The 19,735-nt window shown below is 35.8% G+C and overlaps 1 protein-coding gene across 3 annotated transcripts; it reads right to left on the reverse strand.

The window, feature by feature from the left end:
• Window positions 1–812: 812 nt before the first annotated feature.
• On the reverse strand, window positions 813–17,134 carry LOC140747101 (inactive ubiquitin carboxyl-terminal hydrolase MINDY-4B). 3 transcript variants are annotated; one of them, XM_073079354.1, is made up of 11 exons: window positions 17,030–17,134; window positions 13,032–13,120; window positions 9,272–9,501; window positions 4,393–4,576; window positions 4,065–4,130; window positions 3,110–3,180; window positions 2,689–2,836; window positions 2,265–2,396; window positions 1,932–2,011; window positions 1,625–1,759; window positions 813–1,342 (listed from the first exon to the last, which is right to left on the reverse strand). In XM_073079354.1, exons 3-11 carry the CDS (start codon window positions 9,427–9,429, stop codon window positions 1,279–1,281), a joined length of 1,038 nt encoding a protein of 345 aa, XP_072935455.1. In that variant the 5' UTR covers window positions 9,430–9,501; window positions 13,032–13,120; window positions 17,030–17,134; the 3' UTR covers window positions 813–1,278. The 3 variants fall into 3 exon arrangements, with proteins under 3 accessions (XP_072935455.1, XP_072935452.1, XP_072935454.1); XM_073079351.1 differs by having other exon boundaries at window positions 16,786–17,094; XM_073079353.1 differs by lacking the exon at window positions 4,065–4,130 and having other exon boundaries at window positions 16,786–17,094.
• Window positions 17,135–19,735: the final 2,601 nt, after the last annotated feature.

The raw sequence follows: 19,735 nt of genomic DNA on the forward strand, positions 1-19,735 counted from the left end.
GGATATCATTTACTGTAGATATTTTTCAATCGAGATTTTATGATTTCTCTTTGCCTAAAGATCGACTGACGTTCGTAACCACTATACCAGCACTTTGTAGGTATAAGCCATATTTATTGTCCCTGTAGTTCCGGGACTAGAATAGGGCTACGGTATGCCCTGCCTGTCGTAAGAGGCAACTAAAAGGGGGCTTCCGGGGTTGCGGGCGGTAAGAGTGGGAGCTCGAACCGTCCAGTATGCCACCCCGGGAAGGACAGCGGTATGTGTGGTCGCATATCGTCGTAATCACCAGATGTTGTGGGAGGAGCAAACGCTCCCCCAGGACAGAGCCCGATCCAGGCATCGCGCTTGGAGGACTCCGGTTGTGTTCCGTTGGAGATCCCGGAGTTCTCCAACAAGCACTACGGACGGCCACCGGGTTTTAGTGTGGTAAAATCCCACATAACCCGGCGTCGGTCTCACGTCGTCGCGTACCTTTTGAAGGTTTCCCCCTTGAAAAGAAAAAAAAGAAGGTATAAGCCATAAGAAGTCATAATATATATGTATATTTAAGACTGTGTTCTATTCATTCGACGATGGTGAAGGTTATTCGGTGAAAGTATTATGGTGGAGTGGTCAACATACTGGTCTGTCATGCGGACCTATCGCAGGCAGACATATTTGTGAAAGGGACACTGCTGCTTATTAATTACTTAGTTTTCTATAATATACATGAGGAGAGAGTGAATTGCTATATTCTAGGACACTACACGTGAAATCCAGTAACTAATAATAATATTTTGTATAAAGAAAACAAACAATTGTTAGTTCAATCATTTAATATCAAGAATCTTGCTACATGGAATTTTAAAATCTACCATCTAAGTAAAGGCAATTAACGTGTGAGCGAGAACCAGTATGCTAGGAGCTTAATGACCTTATTCTATCGTATACAGTTGTATCGTTTAGCTTAATAAACATTATGTGCATATTTTAACTAACATAAAACTGACTATGCTTAAAATTACTACTTCTAATCACAATAAATAGCCAGAACATATCTAATGATTACTGCAAATTTTATTCATTTTTAGCATTTCCTTTAAGAGTGTAAGTAATCAATAATTTAATCAGTAAAGTTATTTTGACTTTTCACGTAACCATGAAACCCACCCTAAAACTGTTTGCCTGCCCACGAATTCTAAAATTTGACCAAATCATTCTTGACAACTGTTGACGCAGTTTGGTGGTTTGGTGGGACGATGAAATAGTAGCGATATCAAAAAATATGAGAAAAATTTAATTAGGCGACTCTCCGGAGAATGGCGTAGCTCCCGACCAAGTGATTTTCGCTTCTTGCCATCTGTAAGGATTTATATATGAATGTTTAATACACATATGAAAATCATTTTATTATTTTAATTATTGGTAGAATATGAAGGGCCAATATAAAATTGTTGCGTAGACCGTAATAGATCCACAAAGTTATATAATATCGAGTGAGACTGAGAATTGGATGCGTGATCGCTAACAATTAAACAAGCTTACATTCATGCTATAGAGGGCCGGTTGTCGGTCCCAATATTTATCATTGGATAGCAGAAACGTCCGCAGCCAATGATAAGTTATTGGATAAAAAACTTACTTCGTAAGAATCAATTTCTCCAACGGCGTAGCACTGATGTCATCGGTCCTCATCGGCCCCAAGTCCTCATGAGCCCGAGTGTCCACGTTGAGGAGGACGTGACAACCGCCGCAGGTGTAGTAGTGGATATCGAAACTTTTAATGGAATAACAGGTTAAAAATTATGTATAAGGTCAGCCAAAAAACATTACTATTTATCAAAAACATATTGACAAACATTATTTTAATTTTAAAAATATAATTTTCATTTTCATAATGTTATCTTTTTGCATGGTGAAAATGGATTTTATGGATAACTTGAACTTACCGTCTTTCGGCATGATAATTTCGTAGTAGCTCACGATTTGTATTGAATAAAACTCCATAGTGTCCAGAGCAGCAGGTCACCTGGAATCGGATTATAAGAGTAAGCTAAATTAGAAAAAGTTCATAACATACTGCATCCCGTTGTTTCTATGAGGATTTGTAGATTATAGGTAAGTGGGCAAACAAGTTTGCCTGCTGCCAATGACGCCTTCGATAGGATATAAGGACTTCCATTGAATAATAACAAGCGTTACCTCAGTCATTGATATTTGAAAATAAATATCAGCAATTGCTTTGTAAATCGTCTATGACCTACAAAATCTTTGGTTTATACCCATATAGGCAAAGCTGGTGTCTTCAATCTAGATCCGGGCTTGTTGATCGTCGCTGCAACGTTTTCTTCCACTCCATACCACACCAGCAATCCTACTGGACTACGCGATAACACTCCAAATTGAGGCATAGCCTGAGGATAAAATATTCAAGTACATGTGTATTAGGTAATTTTAGAAGAACGAATAGTCTTAGAGCTTTGATGAATGACATAAATGCAACATGCAGAACTGCAGCCAATGATTGACTTAAACGGACATGAAATAAGCGACACGTGACATCAAATAGTGGTTATTTATAGTGTCGACATCCCAATACTATTAACGGTTAAATCTGTAAATGTAATGTAAATTAAAGTTTTGTTATGAGAAACGTTATGTTATAAATTCTATAGGTACATCAGCAAATGTAAAGTAAATCCTTACATAATGATCCTCGTCGCCAACATATTGCACGCCGTTATGAAGGTAAGGAGTCGCGCGACCAGTCAACAGCAGAGTGGTCACGTTGAGGGAACCTTCAACTAGAGCGGAGACCAGGTGTGTGAGCTTACCGTCCAAGTCTTTCTTGATACTGGAGGAAAAATGGCTGATTAATGCCTTAGAAATCATTCTGTTTGTAAGGTCCACAGTGAGGACTTTGTCCACGTGAAAATTGAGAAATTTGATCCTTTAAAGGGCAGAAAGGTCTTGATTGGAATTCTCTTAACACACAGAGCACTCCTTAATCTATATACACGTTTAACATCGAATTTTAATGTATAACCACTTGTTTCACCTAGGTATACATAAAATAAAGTACGTATACATTGTTCATAAGTTCAATAAAATTTAGAAAGAGACTTACTTCTCGCAACCTCTTGACAGCATAGCTGCATATAGCAGAAGAAGAGCACCAGCGCCTTCTTCAGATTGAAACTGTAACCAATCCGGAAATAAACAGAGACTAAAGATATAACAATTATTGGATAAGATTATTACGTGCTTGCAAGTTGATGTGAATACATAAGTTAATCACAAATTCGGCGCTGTTCCTGAGGAATAAAAAATGCCTCGACAAAATGTTGCCCAAGAAGTATCGCCGTCTAAGAATAAAGTTATAAATATATATTTTTTTTTGTTATTTCTAATTTTTCTTGCATATTTATTCCAGTTTTACCGGTTTATTTATATTCCTCTATATTACAGTTGTATTAAAATCAGTTTTATCTTTCTCTAACAAATGTGTGGCATACGGAAAACATTCATCTCGCTTTATATCGAAGCAATTGCATAGAATACGGTATGAGGAACCCGGCTTTGCCTATTAGTTTCCGTCGGGACGTAAGGCGAGCGAGTCTTTCACACTCACAATTGATTTACATTCTTGAGCAATATGTTTGCACATTACGAGTAAATATGCATCGTGACTTGAATTCCCTATGTTGTAGATTTCCGACGCAATTCTTTTACAAGTATATTCAAAAGATAACTTTATGCCTTAAAAGGAATACTTTAAGTACCTACTTTAAACGAAACTTCACCCTGAGAAGTATAACTTCCTTTCTACCCGTGGGTGTTGTAGAAGACGACTAACACTAAATCTATGATATGGTCCCCATTAAATGATGGCTAATGAATGAGGTGAATGGCGAATGATAACAATACATTTTTGTGAGCTGATGATGCAGCTAGGACTTCGAAAATACAAAAGAACTTCTCGGCGGCATGTAAATAAATATGGAGTTTGTTATTCATTATTGTCAGTTAAACATGTCTAAATACTAAAATTTTATGCAAACTGTAATAAGTTTTATACATACCAAATGGATATATCGTTTCAAGAATATCTGAATATCCTCCAGGCTTTTAAACTCGAACAAGTGCAGCTTGTATAATATTAGAATTATGAAAAAATCTGGAACAAACACCTTATAATTTTTACAAAATAGAAATAAAAACAATCAAACTACTCAAATGAAAAAACAAAAAAAAAACAGTAAAATTGTCGGGCGTATTCTATACTTAGACTTTCGCTACTATTTCCTTATTACATCCAGAAATTATCTATCGGTATTGCCTTCATTCTAAATGTACAGAATCAAGTACGGACCTATAGTTCTTGTAACAATAGACAAGCTTAACAGTTACCTTCTCAGTAATCCCGTCTTGATAATACTGAGAGCTGTGTTGCACGTACGTACTGTCAGTAGGGAGAGCGATAGTCGCCTTAGCTTCCCCCTGGGCGGTGAAACCGCCCCCGCAACGCCATATCACTTCGCTACAGGCGCGCCAGAGGGCTTCTTCCTGGCGGTCTTCGGAAGGGCGGAGATAGCTGACGACAAATTAGTTCGGTACCAATTAGGTACATGTATCAATGAGAGTAAAAAATCTGAGCGGTTCAAAATATTTTTAAGATAATAATAAAAGAAAAATATGAAGGAACCCTTTAAATCCCGAGGCACTACTGCCACACCTACTTCTAATAACAGCAGTGCTGAGCGCTGCAGTGTTCAGCTTTGAAGTGTATGGTAAGGAAGGAATACTTATCCGATGCTGACGATAATATTACCACTATTGACGTTTGTTGACTCAATTTTACTAAAAATCAATTAACATCAAAAACAATCATACTTCCTATATCACCATGTCGACAAAATCAAAACAAAGCAGCTCTTAAAACAGCTGTTATATCATACTCGTAAATAGATGCGACAAAGCTTCAGTAGAACTACATAAAAGAAATACCTCAAACACGTCCATACCGTACAAAGTTTCAAAGTATTTTCCAACCTTTACAATAAAGTTGGCGGTCAATTTCATCTAAACGTCTTCGGATCGAAATTTATAACGTTTTCTATACATCGGTTCACGATCTCTAGCTCAATACGTTGTATCGTTACATGGAGTGCGGTGCAATTTACTTTCGAAACCATGTTTATTAAGATGCTTACAGAAGACAATTTATGTCAATTACGTGATAGCTTAGTGGTTGAAACGCGATCTCACAATCGAGAGGTCCGATATTCAAAACCTAGGCACGCCTCTTTGATTTTCAGTCATTTTTTTACAATATTGGGGTAGGAGACGTGCATGCAGTCCACCTGATGGTAAGTGGCTACTGCCGCCCCTGGAAATCGTTACTAGATATCCCTAGATATACCCCAGATAGGATGAGATATTCCTACCTGAGGTCGGCCACAGATCCGCCGCTACCCCTGAGGACTAAGCTGGAACGCCTCAGAAAAGTCTCCTTTAGTACACCCTTCAAACCAGAACATAGCAGCGGTTACTGTTGTTATTAGGCAGAATTGCCGGAGTAGAAATACAAAGGGTTCTACCGACTTTACATTTATGTTATTTTATTTTATGTGCATATTAGAAATCAATTATCACTTGCTTTACTATAACTATGAATTTTTCCGAGTGATTTTTCGAGCGCACTCTTGAGACTGAAACACATATCTAAAATATATTTGACATATCCTTACTTTGATTTTTATCTCAATTTATTTATTATAATTTGCAAAATCCAAAACGATTTTACTCTAAGAGCCAGTTCAATGGAAAGCGAATTCAAAGGGAGAAAATCTACAAATAACTTTAAAAAGCTGGTCAATTTCACCTGAACGTCTTCACTTTAAGAATTTACGACGGCGTTTTATATCGAGCCCGATCTTCGATTCAATACTTTGTGTATTTTACGACGGTATGAGAATGTTTAGTACTGTTTTGGTTATACTCGTATATTAAGTTGCATATATAACTAATAAATTGTACAATTGTATTATGTCACTGATAGTTTACAACAGAGCAACTATGATGACGGACAGATCCTTTGAAATAACACCGAGACACATCTCGGTAACCAACCATCACGTAACCAATTTTATACAGAACAGCAGTCCTAGCTAAAAGCATCACTGATTCTTTTAATGATTAGATTGAAATCCCTCAAAGCCACAGCGTTAAAATTAGAAGACCGCTGCTTTATAACAACAGTTTGTAATTTGGAATGTTGTTAGAGATATGTAGGTAGTAGTACCACTGTAATCGAATGTTGTAAGGTTTTAGATTTTTTTGTAAATAACTTAGTACGCCATTAAATCTTTATAGGATGGGACGTCCAGGACGTGGGCACTGGGCCAGCATGGTGAAAAAAATTTCGACATGAGCTATGCCCAGCGGGCGGGCGAAGAGTTACGGCTTGTAGAACTATAACCCAAAAATAATTAATTCAAATTCTTATCTCAAAAATACCCAGTAATCTAGTTACAGCGTAGAACAAGACTCCTTTGTTCAAATTAGTCCATGGGGGCCATAAAACTTAGCGCAATGGTTATCAGAATTTGCGAATATTCCCCGGAGAGACTTTATGTTCCAGGCTTCGCTTGGGTATAGCTGTTAGAGAGACTAATTGCGTTTTTGGAGCTGTTTCATATTACTACATTAGAAACTGAAATTTGAGTTAAGTAATTAAAGAGTATTTTTTGTTAGGAATTGTTGTTGTTAACGGTATTAGTGTGTTTAACGTTTAAAAATGTTTTATATGTGTAGTATGATTTCTGTTTCAAATTCACTTTTATTAATATTTAACATAAGTAGCACTTATCATCATCATCAGCAACCCATTACTGTCCCACTACTTATATCAGTAGAACTTATATCATAGTTAAATGGCACAGATCGAAACTAGTGGGCAACAGTTGCGGTTGATTCATTATTACCATGCTCAGTCAGCATTATAATGGTTGCGTATGGTTCGATTTGTTCCATACAAATTAAAAATACAGACTAATATAATATAAACGTTGTTCATGCCTATAATTGGCACTCATACGAACCTTATATTATTAGTACTACTATAGTGTACTTCTAAGTACTATATAATGTATTGTGTGTGTTGCTGTTGGCATGTAAATAAATAAATAAACATGAAATAGAATGATATGCAAAAATAATATAATATTAAATATTTAATTCTATAAATGGTAACTAGATTTTGTCTCAAATTTATTTGTGAAATAATTATATTTACGAGTAAAATATATTTCAAATTCTATTTAAGAGCTATAGACCGTAAAATTGAACGGCAGATTCTTATAACGACAATGTTCAGTTAGGCTAAGAACTCAAAGTTGAAAATTCATTTCCTTGAAGTAAAGGCCTGTTACAATACAAAATCTTGTCCAAAAAGCCTGTCTGTCGATCGCATTCTCACCGCAGCGTAACACAGTAAGTGTACATAAATCCGTTGTGTGCGAGCGATATTTCATCGCAATGGCCGACTTTATGCTCTAAGCTCTGACGCTGTTTATTTAAACTGCCTGATATATTGCCGGGTCGACGTGGCTGCGGTATTTGTGCCGTTACTAGCCGTTCTTTGTGTTCAGAATCTATTTCTAACGAACAAAATTGGTGCCGAAAGGCGAAATATTCCTTCATTTGTATTTTACCTATATAAATACTTAAATGCGCATTCTTTTGAAATGAAATTGAAAATTGAATAGTATAAGATGACCTAACAATATGGTGATCATTTTTACATTTTTGCTGCAATCCTTTTTATGTTGGCTCGGCACAGATTATCCCTATTATTGGGGAAACTTGGAGCATACGTCACCACTCTGCTGCAATGCTGATTGATATAAACTGTATTTCATTGTGGTTCGTTTAATAGTTTTAGTCACTAAATATACAAATAAATGTTTGAATTAAATAATAATAAAAGGATTGAAAACATAATTAAAATCTGTGGATTAAATAGATGTCGCACAGGTTGTAATATTTTTATGCCAGACAATTTTCATAATTTCTTAATTTTTTTTTGTGAACACTAGACACAAATTACGTAATTGTGATATGGCGTTTAAATACCGATTCTGTCTTCCATAGCCATGTACGTAAATTCTATGCATGCGAGTGATATTTCATCACAATGGCCGACTTTATGCTCTAAGCTTTGACGCTGTTTATTTAAACTGCCTGATATATTGCCGGGTCGATGTAACTGCGCCGTTATTGGGCGTTCATTATTCGAATTCTATATCTAACAACAAAAATGGAGACAGATTTGTATAAATTTCAGCGTAATTAAGGAAAGTTGAGTGTTCTTAACAGTACTTGTTGACTTAAGATGAGATTAAATTTCAAAAATTCTTATAAATTAGATGCAAAAAGTATAATACAAAAAATAATATTTTATAACTTATTGTTATGCTATACAATTCGATTTATCATGGTGCACTTGCACACACAAGAAAATACAAAGATCCGGATCAAATAAGCACCGAATTCATTGCAAATATTCAATCTAAATATGTAACCTAACCTCTTTTGTGCATGCCGCCCTAAGACTTACCGCATAACCTCATAGAAAACAAAGTTTGCCTTTATACATCATTGTCAGGACATAGACAAACACTTCACTTTCAAAAACCCTTTACTCAAACGAAATGGGACCGTTTTTTACGCAAATCGCGCGCTTCGACGTGAGTTTTTCATAAACATGTGATTTTTATTCTAACGCCCGCGCGGTCATATTGCCCTATCGCACTTTGCACGCGTTGAAATATTGTTTGGCACACAACATGACGTTTTTAAACCTTCGCAGTATGTACGTACACCTGTCGTGGAAACTGAAGTTTGTTTAGAGCTTGCGATTAGTTTTATTATTTGTGAGCAAACTGTATGCTAAAAATTGTGCAGACATTTTTAGTTAGTGTTAAAATACGTTTTGTTTATAAAAGCAGCTGGAAAGTATTAACGTGAGTGAACATGTCAGAAAAAAGACTATTGCAAGAACAGGGTATACAATTTTAATATAATTAGAAAAATATGGAAATATCATGAAAATCGCAAAGGTACCATAATCATATATAGTTTGTATTGGTAATATTCATGTTATGAAACATGGATACATACAAACATAACATTTGTGTATATAGGAAAGAGTAAAACTACTCTTGCAATTTCTTGAGATGGACCTCTCACTAAGACCGGTATTGTATACATTTAAATCAAAACTCACCTATCAGGAGGCTCAATAGACTTGTTATCTTTTGTCACCGGCCGAGAATCGAACAGCAGCCACTTGATAATATGCGCCTGGAGACCAGCTAGCAAAGACCTGGTCCCATTCCGTGGAGCAGCGAGACCATAGCCCAGGGGCTGGTCAGCAGGCCTCATGATGAGAGGCGTCCTGATCCACTCACCACGAGGTGGACACGATGCGGTACCGAAGGCGACTACGCGTAGCTCCTGAAAGAATTTAGGGAATTTCTGTACCTTGAGAACCGACTGCATGATTTATAATTTTAATGAAAGTATTTGCAGCCATTTTCGATAGGTAACTCAGCCCGTCTGGCGCAGTGGTTAATATAACGGTCTGACGCGCAGTTCCTGGGTTCCACCCCAGCCAGACAGACATTTAAATAAGGAATATAAATTGTGTTCTGAGTCCTAATTAGATTCTTACTTTGATTGTACTTTTCCATGTAAATAATAATGAACACAAATTTATTTGCACGCACTTGTTTTCATGCATTTGCACGTGTAGGTTTATTTTCCCAACATTCAAACCTATTTTTAATTTATTTTTTAGTGTGACCCGATTTGGGAGAATAATATTGCAATATTTCATCTAGATGATATTCAAGGTTTGTCTATAAAAAATAATTGAATAAATTGAATTTTACACTCAGTCATTGTGTACGTAAAATTTTGTTTACTCGTAACTGAAGTAGCAAGAGTATGCAGCCCTTCCGATTAAGGCTATTCAGTGTTCATGGACATCTCAAATTAACTCCAAATATGAATGGAGACTTACCTGAAGTCCGCCAAATTTGGCCAAGTTTTGACGTCGTGTGGGGAGGCAGCTCCATGACACGATATTTTACGGTGCGTCGTACATTTTCACGATACGGCGTCAGACGCAGTCATGCGTCAAATGCCGGAGAACTTTGAGAGAAAATGACGCAGGACTATATCGTGCCGCGCCACAGCGCCATTTTTTGGAAATCTATCACGTCGAATCGGTTGCATTTTAGACATAAGTTGCAATGCCTCGCAATTGTTTTACCACACTTTTAAAATGAGAACGCAGCAGCGCTAACACTACTAAAAGGGTAAAAAGTGGTGTGTCAGTTAAATTCTATACAAAATATTTCAGTAAACTTCTCTCATTTACATTTGAAATAATTTAATACTGTTACTTTGAGATCCTATGAAAATATGAAATGTTGAAAATAATGTAAATTCACAACTTAGGTACTGTACCTAGATCTACAATAATATGCAAGCAAGCCGCTCACGATAGGCAGCTTACAACCCTTACCTATTCTCAGCTTAAAACCCTTTCGCTACTACTACTTACTACATACAACTACAATCTAAGTACTTTGTAACATAAGTTAGTTACTATTCATCGAGTTGAAATATTATTCCTATTTAAATATTTTAAGTGAAAACATTAATATTTTACAGCCATATTCCGTCATTTTACTAACGGTTATTGATTCATACTCGTAGTTTTAAAACTCTATCGATTTAAAAATCCAATGGAAATATCCTGCGATTTGACAATAAATATTTATTTATATAAAAGTAACTAGTAACTTTAGTATCAACTGAATTTAAATATTTTGTTACTGCTATAATATATGATATTATATATGCTATAATATAATATATTATATAATATAATATATTTTAAATTAAAAACGGAACTTCCTTACGATCGTTTTTAATACATATGCATTGCAAAATACATATACATTCAAATCCTAAGATAGCTCGCTAGCTACTCTAGATAGTGTCTCAGGACACGCTCGAGACAGCCGGCAGAGAGCTCAGCTGCAATCAATTCCGAATTAAGAACCAGATTGCTTTATATGAAACTAGCAATATCACATACGAGCGTATTCTAGCATCAATATATTTCAGCACGTATCCTGACGTGCAAATGTATTTAAAATGAGCTGTGCCCCGCGGTTTCACTCGTGTTTAGTATCTTGAAATTTAATTATTTTGCGCGGTTTTTAACCCTTTCCTACAATAAAGTAGCCCTATACTCCTTCTAATCACTAACAACTCGCCTAAATGTAAGTGAAAGTTTAGCAGTGAAATCGGGCTAGCCATTTCAGAGATATACCGGAACGAAGAAACAGACAGATAGTAAAACAATGTTTAGTAAAAAGCTGTTATTAAGTAATTATATAGAGACACGACAATTTTATTTGTTTCTAAGGACACTATGAGATCCGCCAATTCCTAAGTAAAATATACTCTCCATCTATGACTATGATTTACATGCAATATATTTCGAGTTAAATCCGATTACCTCATGATACATTTTGCCTGTATCCGATATATTCCGGCATCATAACGTGTTGGGATATTTACATTTTACAGAGTATGGTCATTTATATCGGTATATAAAATGATCCAAGCACATATAAAACCTGATTAGTAAAGATGTTTGCCGACTATTCAATTAACCATTCAATAATGTGTTGATGAATAGTTCTTAATATTTAAAATTAGTTACTATTTAATCGAAATTCCAAAAAACTTTATACGATTTTATAAAACGAAATATAAAGTCTATTAGATAGTTAAATTTTTAATATAATTATACCGTTAGGAAAACATTTTACTATCTACTATATAGTTACATGTATCTTACTTATTTTCAGTGGATGCTAATTTTATTTCAATTTATGCACCGATTAATCAAGTTATTTAACGAATGATGTCAATTAGTCACTTGAATAGTTAGTCGTCGAGTAGTCAGCCCAGCTCCAATATTAGTTATTTCCGAGTTAAGTCTGCATCCCGCACAAGTCCGGTCGTATAAGCTCCGTTGCAATATACTCTCAGCTAAGAATCCTATTGACAACTTGGTAATATCAAACATACTAATATCAATACGTTAAAGGTCTTATTAAAGTAATGAGTCCTATGAGAAGTATCGATTCTTCAGGATATTTCAGGATTCTCACCCCCAGATTCAGATTTTTCGAAACGTGTTTAAAATTACTTATTTTTTTAATTAATTAAAAGAAAACAATGCAACGATACGTATTTCAAGCATGAGTTCCGAAAAATACGTTCTGAAAAATAGGTGTGAGGTCTGTCATTCTCTACTTAACCCTCGTGGTGGCCTAAATCCGTCTTACGCTGAGTGCATAACTGCCCCCAACAGTGTGATGAAGGTAGTTTGTAATGATTAAAATATTTAGTGGTCGAATGCCATTAGGGATTAAGTCCTCCCTTGTTACCCTTAGTTTAAGGTGTTTCAAAAATTAAATAAATAAATAAATACATTAACACTTTGAATACAGAACTCTTCGTGTCTGTCGGTGTGACTTCGACGCCTGGCGCAGGGTTTACGGGCCTCGAGAAATCTCTCCTTACCCGGGCAATGTCCTCAGTGGGTGCATTGCCCACCGGCGTTGTAAGCTGCCTGAGGCAGCGGAGCAGCATTCGGCCCTCTATGTGACCTGTGCTAGGCTGCAGCTATGTAGGTACTGCTATGTTCTGGTTTGTATGTATGGTAATGCATATTGTCCGAAGCATTCAAATTTAAGAATGAATAAATGAATGAAATGAATCTGTGGAAGACCTCAGGACGTAGGACTCTAATCTTATCTGGGGTTGTACACGGATATCCATGGGCGATACTACACTTACTATCAGTTCTACCGAATGTTCGTTCGTGACTCATATCTAACAAAAATAACCATCTAGTAAACTGCATGCTCGTTTGATACTTCTATATAAAAACTCACAGTAGCTAGTTCTTCAGTAATAGGCTTTCCGCCCGAGACGGCCGGCTTAGAGCCCGGTAGCAATCGATTCCGGGCATACAGCACTCGTTCTGAAAAGAAATAAATTGCATTTCAATTTTCAAGTATTGCTGATATCGATTTGTGGTTAATAGATGGCTTGACTGCGGTGGCACGTCTACTATTTTCTTTTATAGTAGTGTCAGCTAGTATTTGACATATTTACACTACTAAATCTCTTTACAGCTTTTCCACTTTGTAATGATAGTCACATCCATTTTTGCCCATTAACCGCAATGTTAAGCGCTGCTTTGCCCCTCTTTGAAGGGAATGGAAAAATATATTTATCCGTGGTTCCAATTTAGTACTTCAGCCGTATCTGTGACCGACCTCTTTTAGAAGTCTATCTGGCGTTGATTGTAGATGTCCATAAGCGGCAGTGCCACTACCATTAAGTTGACTGCATGCTCGTTTGCTAATTCTATATTATAAAATGTGCCAGCTATTATAATGTGACATATTTACAATAGTAAAACCACTAAAACATAATAATTAAATATGTATACTTGCTAATATTCACATGTTTGTTTACTAATGACTACTAATAATATAGTCTAGTGAGATTTACAGATATTTAAACATTATAATAAACTAGCTGTATTCCACGGTTTCAAGTCACAATTTATAACTTCTATTTTAATAGTATGAGAATATATGTCATATGAACATATGACATATGATTTATTAATGAAATTTTACGCTTCACAGAGGTCAAGCTGAATCTCTGGACCTATATGGTCGATTTTATAGACTATAGCCTAAAACCTTCATACATAAATCCAGAAGTATAAGTAGATATAGTTTACAATCTGACTGTGTCCCGGCCATATCCTACTACCACTTCTAAACAAGTAGGCAGTAATGTCTTCTGTATAATTATTATTATTTTTAACCCCTTAATGTTATTTGCTTGTTTTATAATATAACAATTATGAGGTCTTTACGACCATATTTATGTTACCTAGCGCATTAGTGGAGGTAGCGGCTCTCAAACTTAGGCCAGGACAATAGAGAAACTGGCAAGAAGGTGTGTCGCTAATGGGGACACTGTTTGTTTGCTCTCCTGTAAAGTTTGACATTTCAGACTTAGTGCAATTAATTTAAGCTGTCTGTTAGGCTAACCTAGTTGCAATGCGATCACAACACAATGGAACAAGCACTTATGCAAACTCGATACCAAAATAGCCACGGGCGTTTGGTGGAATTGGATGCACTATTATAAAAACAAATTCTAGAGATATTCCAGGAAACGTAAATAAAGTTATTCGAACCGAATATCTCCTCTTGTGACGTCCCGAGCACGTGTTTCCTTAACATTTGTGTTGGAAATTCAGAACTCGAGCGAAAAATCTGTCGCAAGCTGACCCGTTTCGATAAAGTATTCACAAAACTTTATGCTAAAAGCTATCGAATTGCTTTTTCCTGACAGTGCTGCGAAAAAAGATGAAAGTATCGATAACAGGATGGCCGCCCTCGAAACAAAGTTTCGTTGTTAAAAATTTTACCTTTTTTAACTCCAAAACTTAACCTTTGTAGGTGAAACAACTTTGTAAACGCCTTTTTCAAAGGATTTTTTGAGAAAGGTTTTGTAAACAGTAAAGGAAGTCGTTTATACCGTTATTAGAATTCATATAAAGTAAAAATTGAGTTCACGTATTTGAAAACAACTCTGGTTACAAAAATACATTTTTATATGCATTATATGCAGTGAAATATTTACTTTTGGGATTTTATTCGCAACAGCAAAATATTATTTTATTTTTTAACAATAGATCGTTGGACCGAAATAATTTAGAAGTAACACAAACTGTTATCGCTGCTGAAATGAATTCTAATTAAGTATTGCTACGAGAGAAATGAAAGCGGCCCAGTTACATAAATAACAGTGAAACACAGGCATTGTTTATAAACGTTTAACTGATGAATTTAATTTTGGGAAATAAATATAACACGAGACAAAAAGATAATAACTTTGTTTAAAATTCAATGAACGAAGGAGTGTAGAATGTACTAATGGCGATGAAAAATAAGCAATTGATAATACAGATGTTGATAATGAAAACGATAGACACATAAACAAAACACATTTATCACAAGATGTTAAATTTGGGAACGAAATCAAATTGGAAAAAAACCCGTTCGTTTTGTATCAGTCAAATGAATCTCAATAGGATATCACTCGGAACGAAGCGGAATTCTATAAAGTCTGAGATGCGAGTGTCTCAAAGGCTGGAAGTTCACTAGAACGTTTTCCATTTCAAAGGCCTTTTGTTATTGAAATAGGGTGTTATACTGAATTGATTGTAACTGAATAAAGCGAATCAGTTCGCTACAATGCCATGTATCAGAGCTTGACGTACGGAAATAAAGTGTGAAATGTGAACTGCATTGGAGGTAATTGCGTTCGTGTCGCACGATTCGCCGTCAGGGGCAGATTATATGGCTCTTGGTACGTGATTGAGTTCGCACTTGAACCGTGTGGGGCGAAGAAATTTTCTTCGAATGCGCCGCGAGGTATTGCACTTTAAGTATTTGTTGCAAAATACGCGCTGAATAAAACTTTTCTATAATAATCAATATTAAGTAATAAATAATATACATTACTAGCTGACCCGAATGGAATATGGTTTTCGGGACAGTACCACACACCTATTTCTAACACGAAGCGGTTCTGCGTTTAGGCAGAAGCGCATGGATGCTGGCTGTTTGCATATGATGATGATGATGATCACCTTACACCTCAGAAGTGGCAACGTATCTATGATCAGGTTCAGGAATAACCTCTCTTATGTAGTGTATGTATCTATATGTAGTTAGCTATAGATGTCCATAAGCACTTACCATCAAGTGTCGACATGCTCATTTACTATTTCATTATGGTAAAATAAAAAATATATTTGATATTTGATATCATTAGTTATTAGCATTACACTCTCCTTGGAGCCGTCTGGGATATTTGATAATAATTATCTATAAGCCACTATTTAATAGCCTCGTGGTAGAGTTGATGGAACTGATGATAGTGAAGTTGCTTTAAAGAAATTTATCATGCAAGTGTCTATCATTGCTAATGCGGTGCATAAAATACTTGTTTTTTATTCTTTTGGAGTAGTTACACATAATTATAATAATTTAGTAAAAACGCATAAATTGTATGACTGATTTTGTATTTTTTATTTGCTGTAAGGGTCACTCTGTAAAATTGAGAAATATATTTCATGCACCTGCTGAATTGGGGGAGGATGCTATGGTTAGTATCCTGTTACCCCCTCAAATTACAGACTTTTCAAATTACTTATCGAGCAATTTGAGTATGATGAGATGGCAGTATGAGAATTGGCTCATACCGAATCGTTGTTATGTGTGGACTTGGATACTTCCTCATACTTACTTAAAACAGGATCAAAGTATCCCCCGAAAAAATCTGTAAATGCGGCGGCTCATAAAGTGATAGTTCCCATATTGAAAAACAGAACTGATGGTTTATGTGCCCTCCAAAGCAAGGGAGCACAAACGTGATAGTGATCACCTGGTCAAATTCCTATTACATATCAGAAGCTCATGCGTACTTTATACAGCTATAATAAACACTTATGATTTACACCACAGATGTATGCTATACACTGTATGACGTAGTATTCGATTTTCGTTTCTATAATAAAACACAATGAAGTAGTTTGATCAAATATTGTATCACCTTCACCATGAAGAACGTGCTCTCTTGTTCCACGAAGCATTTTACTTTCCAAGCTATCAATTCACAGCTTCTAACTCTAATCCAAGTGTGAAATCCAATGAATCACAACAAGAACTAAATATTATCACTTTGTATGCACAGCTCGGTATTAACCCCGACTAGGCGTTTCGAAACATCCTCAACCCTTCATAGTGCGATTAAACTAGACAAAATTGACGATTCAGCTCGAAAATTTAATACTAACTCTTATTTGTAAGGCAATAAGTCGTTTGGAATGGAAAATGAAGTACACGTCACGCGTGCTATCGAGGTAGATGTCTAATGCTTACTTAGGTGCAGCGGTAAACACGATTCAATGTAACACGTATTGAATAGGCTTCGAGCGTTGAAGCAATCAATTTCAAGGTTGGTTTCAAAGGCACAGACAGGCAATTAAGGCAGGCTAATGATATACGGAAGTATAAGGGTCGTGTGAATGGAAATGTTATGTAATGTGCTCACGTTGAATGTGGAAACATTTCGGAAAACTGACTTTAGGCAGTTGCTTTTTATGAAATTGAGGTGGTAAAGGAATATATATGAAGTAGAGGAACACAGTCAGTCCATCTAATGATATGGCTACTGCTGACCATAAATCTCTGTAATAAACTCCCAATTAGATCCTACCAGATAACGACTCAGATGTCACTGAAGACCAAGTTATAATACCTTGTTTTAGTATCTCTCCCCTAATGCTCTCTCAAATCGGAATAAAACAGCGCTGCATTGCTGTTACTAGGTAGAAATAAGTATGGCAGTGGTGACACCCGTGTTGAAAGAAAAAATATTTTCCCACATTACCCAGGAATTGCTCATTAAGTTTCAACCACAAAATCCACACTTTTCGCGCACTTGTGAAATCAATTTTTCAGTAGAGAATAAAACCACATAATTTTGTTCTACCATTAAAAGAAGTATTCAGCTTCTAAAGTGTAGACTCATTCAAATGAATAGGTTAATAGTTTTATGTCAGCTGTATAAGACTTTACTATAAGGGCTCAATTGAAAAAGCCACGCTAAGCTTATTCACGAATAGACGTATACAGGCTCTTGCTATTCAGCTTTGGCTCTTTGTCTAAGAAAATGAAACTTGTATCGAAAGAGCCGGGAACTGAAAGAGCTTTCGATTTAACCGATTTGCTGTGCAAAGTCTATCGCTTCGGCTATATTGACTAAATTAATTGTACAGATTTAAAAGCCAGGTGAATTGGAATTGCTTAGGAGAATTTAAAGTGATGTAAAAATGCAGATTCCAACTTAAAATGTGCGATTATCTATGTATAAAACGATAAGAAGCCTAAAATAAGTTAACAACCGAATTCCCTTTAATAATATGTTTAACTTTACTTATTTAGATTAGCCTTTTAATATTTAAATAATTACTATGCATTATTCTTATATTTCCTATGTAGAACTAATATTATAATATCATTTAATATTAGGAAATTTGCGACGCCTAATAACAGAGTCAGCGCCAAAATAAGAAATTTCCAGCAGATTTTGCACAAAAATTCAGTGCAAGCACGAGGACCATAAGTGGTAGTTTTTCAATTTTCTTTTAGACTACTAGCTGATACAGTTTTTGCTATTAACCCGCCGTGTAGGCTAACGTTGCTAAGCATAACCCATAACCGTTCCACCGCTCGGTACAACCGTTGAAATGGGTCTTCGACTAAAGAAAATATATAGACTAAACCTCGAAAAAGGTATTAAAGCGATCTGAGTGAACTCCCGATACGATGCACAGGTGGCCAAAAAAATAAATTATTGAACTAGATTTCTGTGTGTTCCTGTATACGTCTTTGTGTGTGTCCATAGCACGATAAAGAGAATCTTAGTTATCAGTGTATAAAAAATCTTTTAAATACCAAATGGTTTCCTCATGGCGTTGTCTTCCATTTTTGGTCTGTGAAATAGGTACACCGTTTGTGAATCCAATTCACTATAGACGGTTGTACTTATGTGGTATTGAGGCCTTACCACCTATCGGCCTTATGGGAAATTAATCTTTTATTTTTAGCGCGAAAGAGCTTCGTGTATCGCGGCAATAACTAACCGCGGCCATATTTTAAAATGGCGTCGCGTTCGATTTTAAAAAAAGACCGTTACGTATCGGCGCGGGTATTTTGTTTTTTAAGCGATCGTTTTCTTTTGATTTATTTGATTTTCTGCTTTACATACCCATTTTAATAGTTTGAAACTGAATTTTAGGTGAAGTTTGAAACGATGGCATTTTGTTCGATATTTTTTACAAAACAGTGTTTTCTTTATTATCCATTTCATTTCACGGCTTTGGTGAATATTTTTCAAACCAACGTTTTACGAGCTTTTAAAGTCAATACGCCCGGATATTTATTTTTTTGAATTTACTCATACGTGAATGCATGCAAAAGTTAAAACTGTATACGTATGCCAGTGACAAATAAATATATGTTTCGATTTTTGTTTACGAGACAAAATTTGACCGTGCTTTTTGTGTCTTTTAAATGTTTAAAATTTGTGTTTCTCAGGTAATTTAGGATAATAAACCTTAACTCAAAAATGTTAAGCAACGTGGACCGCGTTCGGGGATAGGGTGGGTGATCGTTAATAAGTAAATTTCATACGCTCTTTCGTATTTCGGAGGACATACTACTTCTCCATGATAAGTTGCTTCCTATTCGTATCATTGCATATATAGCAAGGAAATATGTACTCTATATGTAATCTAAATATCTAAATATGTAATCACTGCCCTCTATGAACATTTGTAACCAATGCCATGTACAACAAAGAGTTGTAATTCCAGGTACAAAAACCTAAAGTTAATGACAACGACGATCCCACTTCTGAGGATCTAGATAGTCGCATATTTAAGACTATACTCTTATATAATCTCTATACTCTACCTTTAAACACAAGGTTCCTTTCA

The sequence above is a fragment of the Epargyreus clarus genome, unplaced genomic scaffold, assembly GCF_041222505.1.
Source record: "Epargyreus clarus isolate Ecla_fem2 unplaced genomic scaffold, WU_Ecla_fem_2.2 ptg000014l, whole genome shotgun sequence".
Lineage (NCBI taxonomy): Eukaryota > Metazoa > Arthropoda > Insecta > Lepidoptera > Hesperiidae > Epargyreus > Epargyreus clarus.

What these genes read in the sequence shown, in the direction of transcription:
- LOC140747101 (XM_073079351.1), bottom strand. Translation starts at nt 16,825, where the DNA reads ATGCTTCGTGGAACAAGAGAGCACGTTCTTCATGGTGAAG. An exon ending in GCACGTTCTTCATGGTGAAG is followed by an intron (nt 13,121 to 16,785) that starts GTGATACAATAT and finishes ATTTCTTTTCAG; the next exon opens with AACGAGTGCTGTATGCCCGG. An exon ending in AAGACGGGATTACTGAGAAG is followed by an intron (nt 4,131 to 4,392) that starts GTAACTGTTAAG and finishes ATATTATACAAG; the next exon opens with CTGCACTTGTTCGAGTTTAA.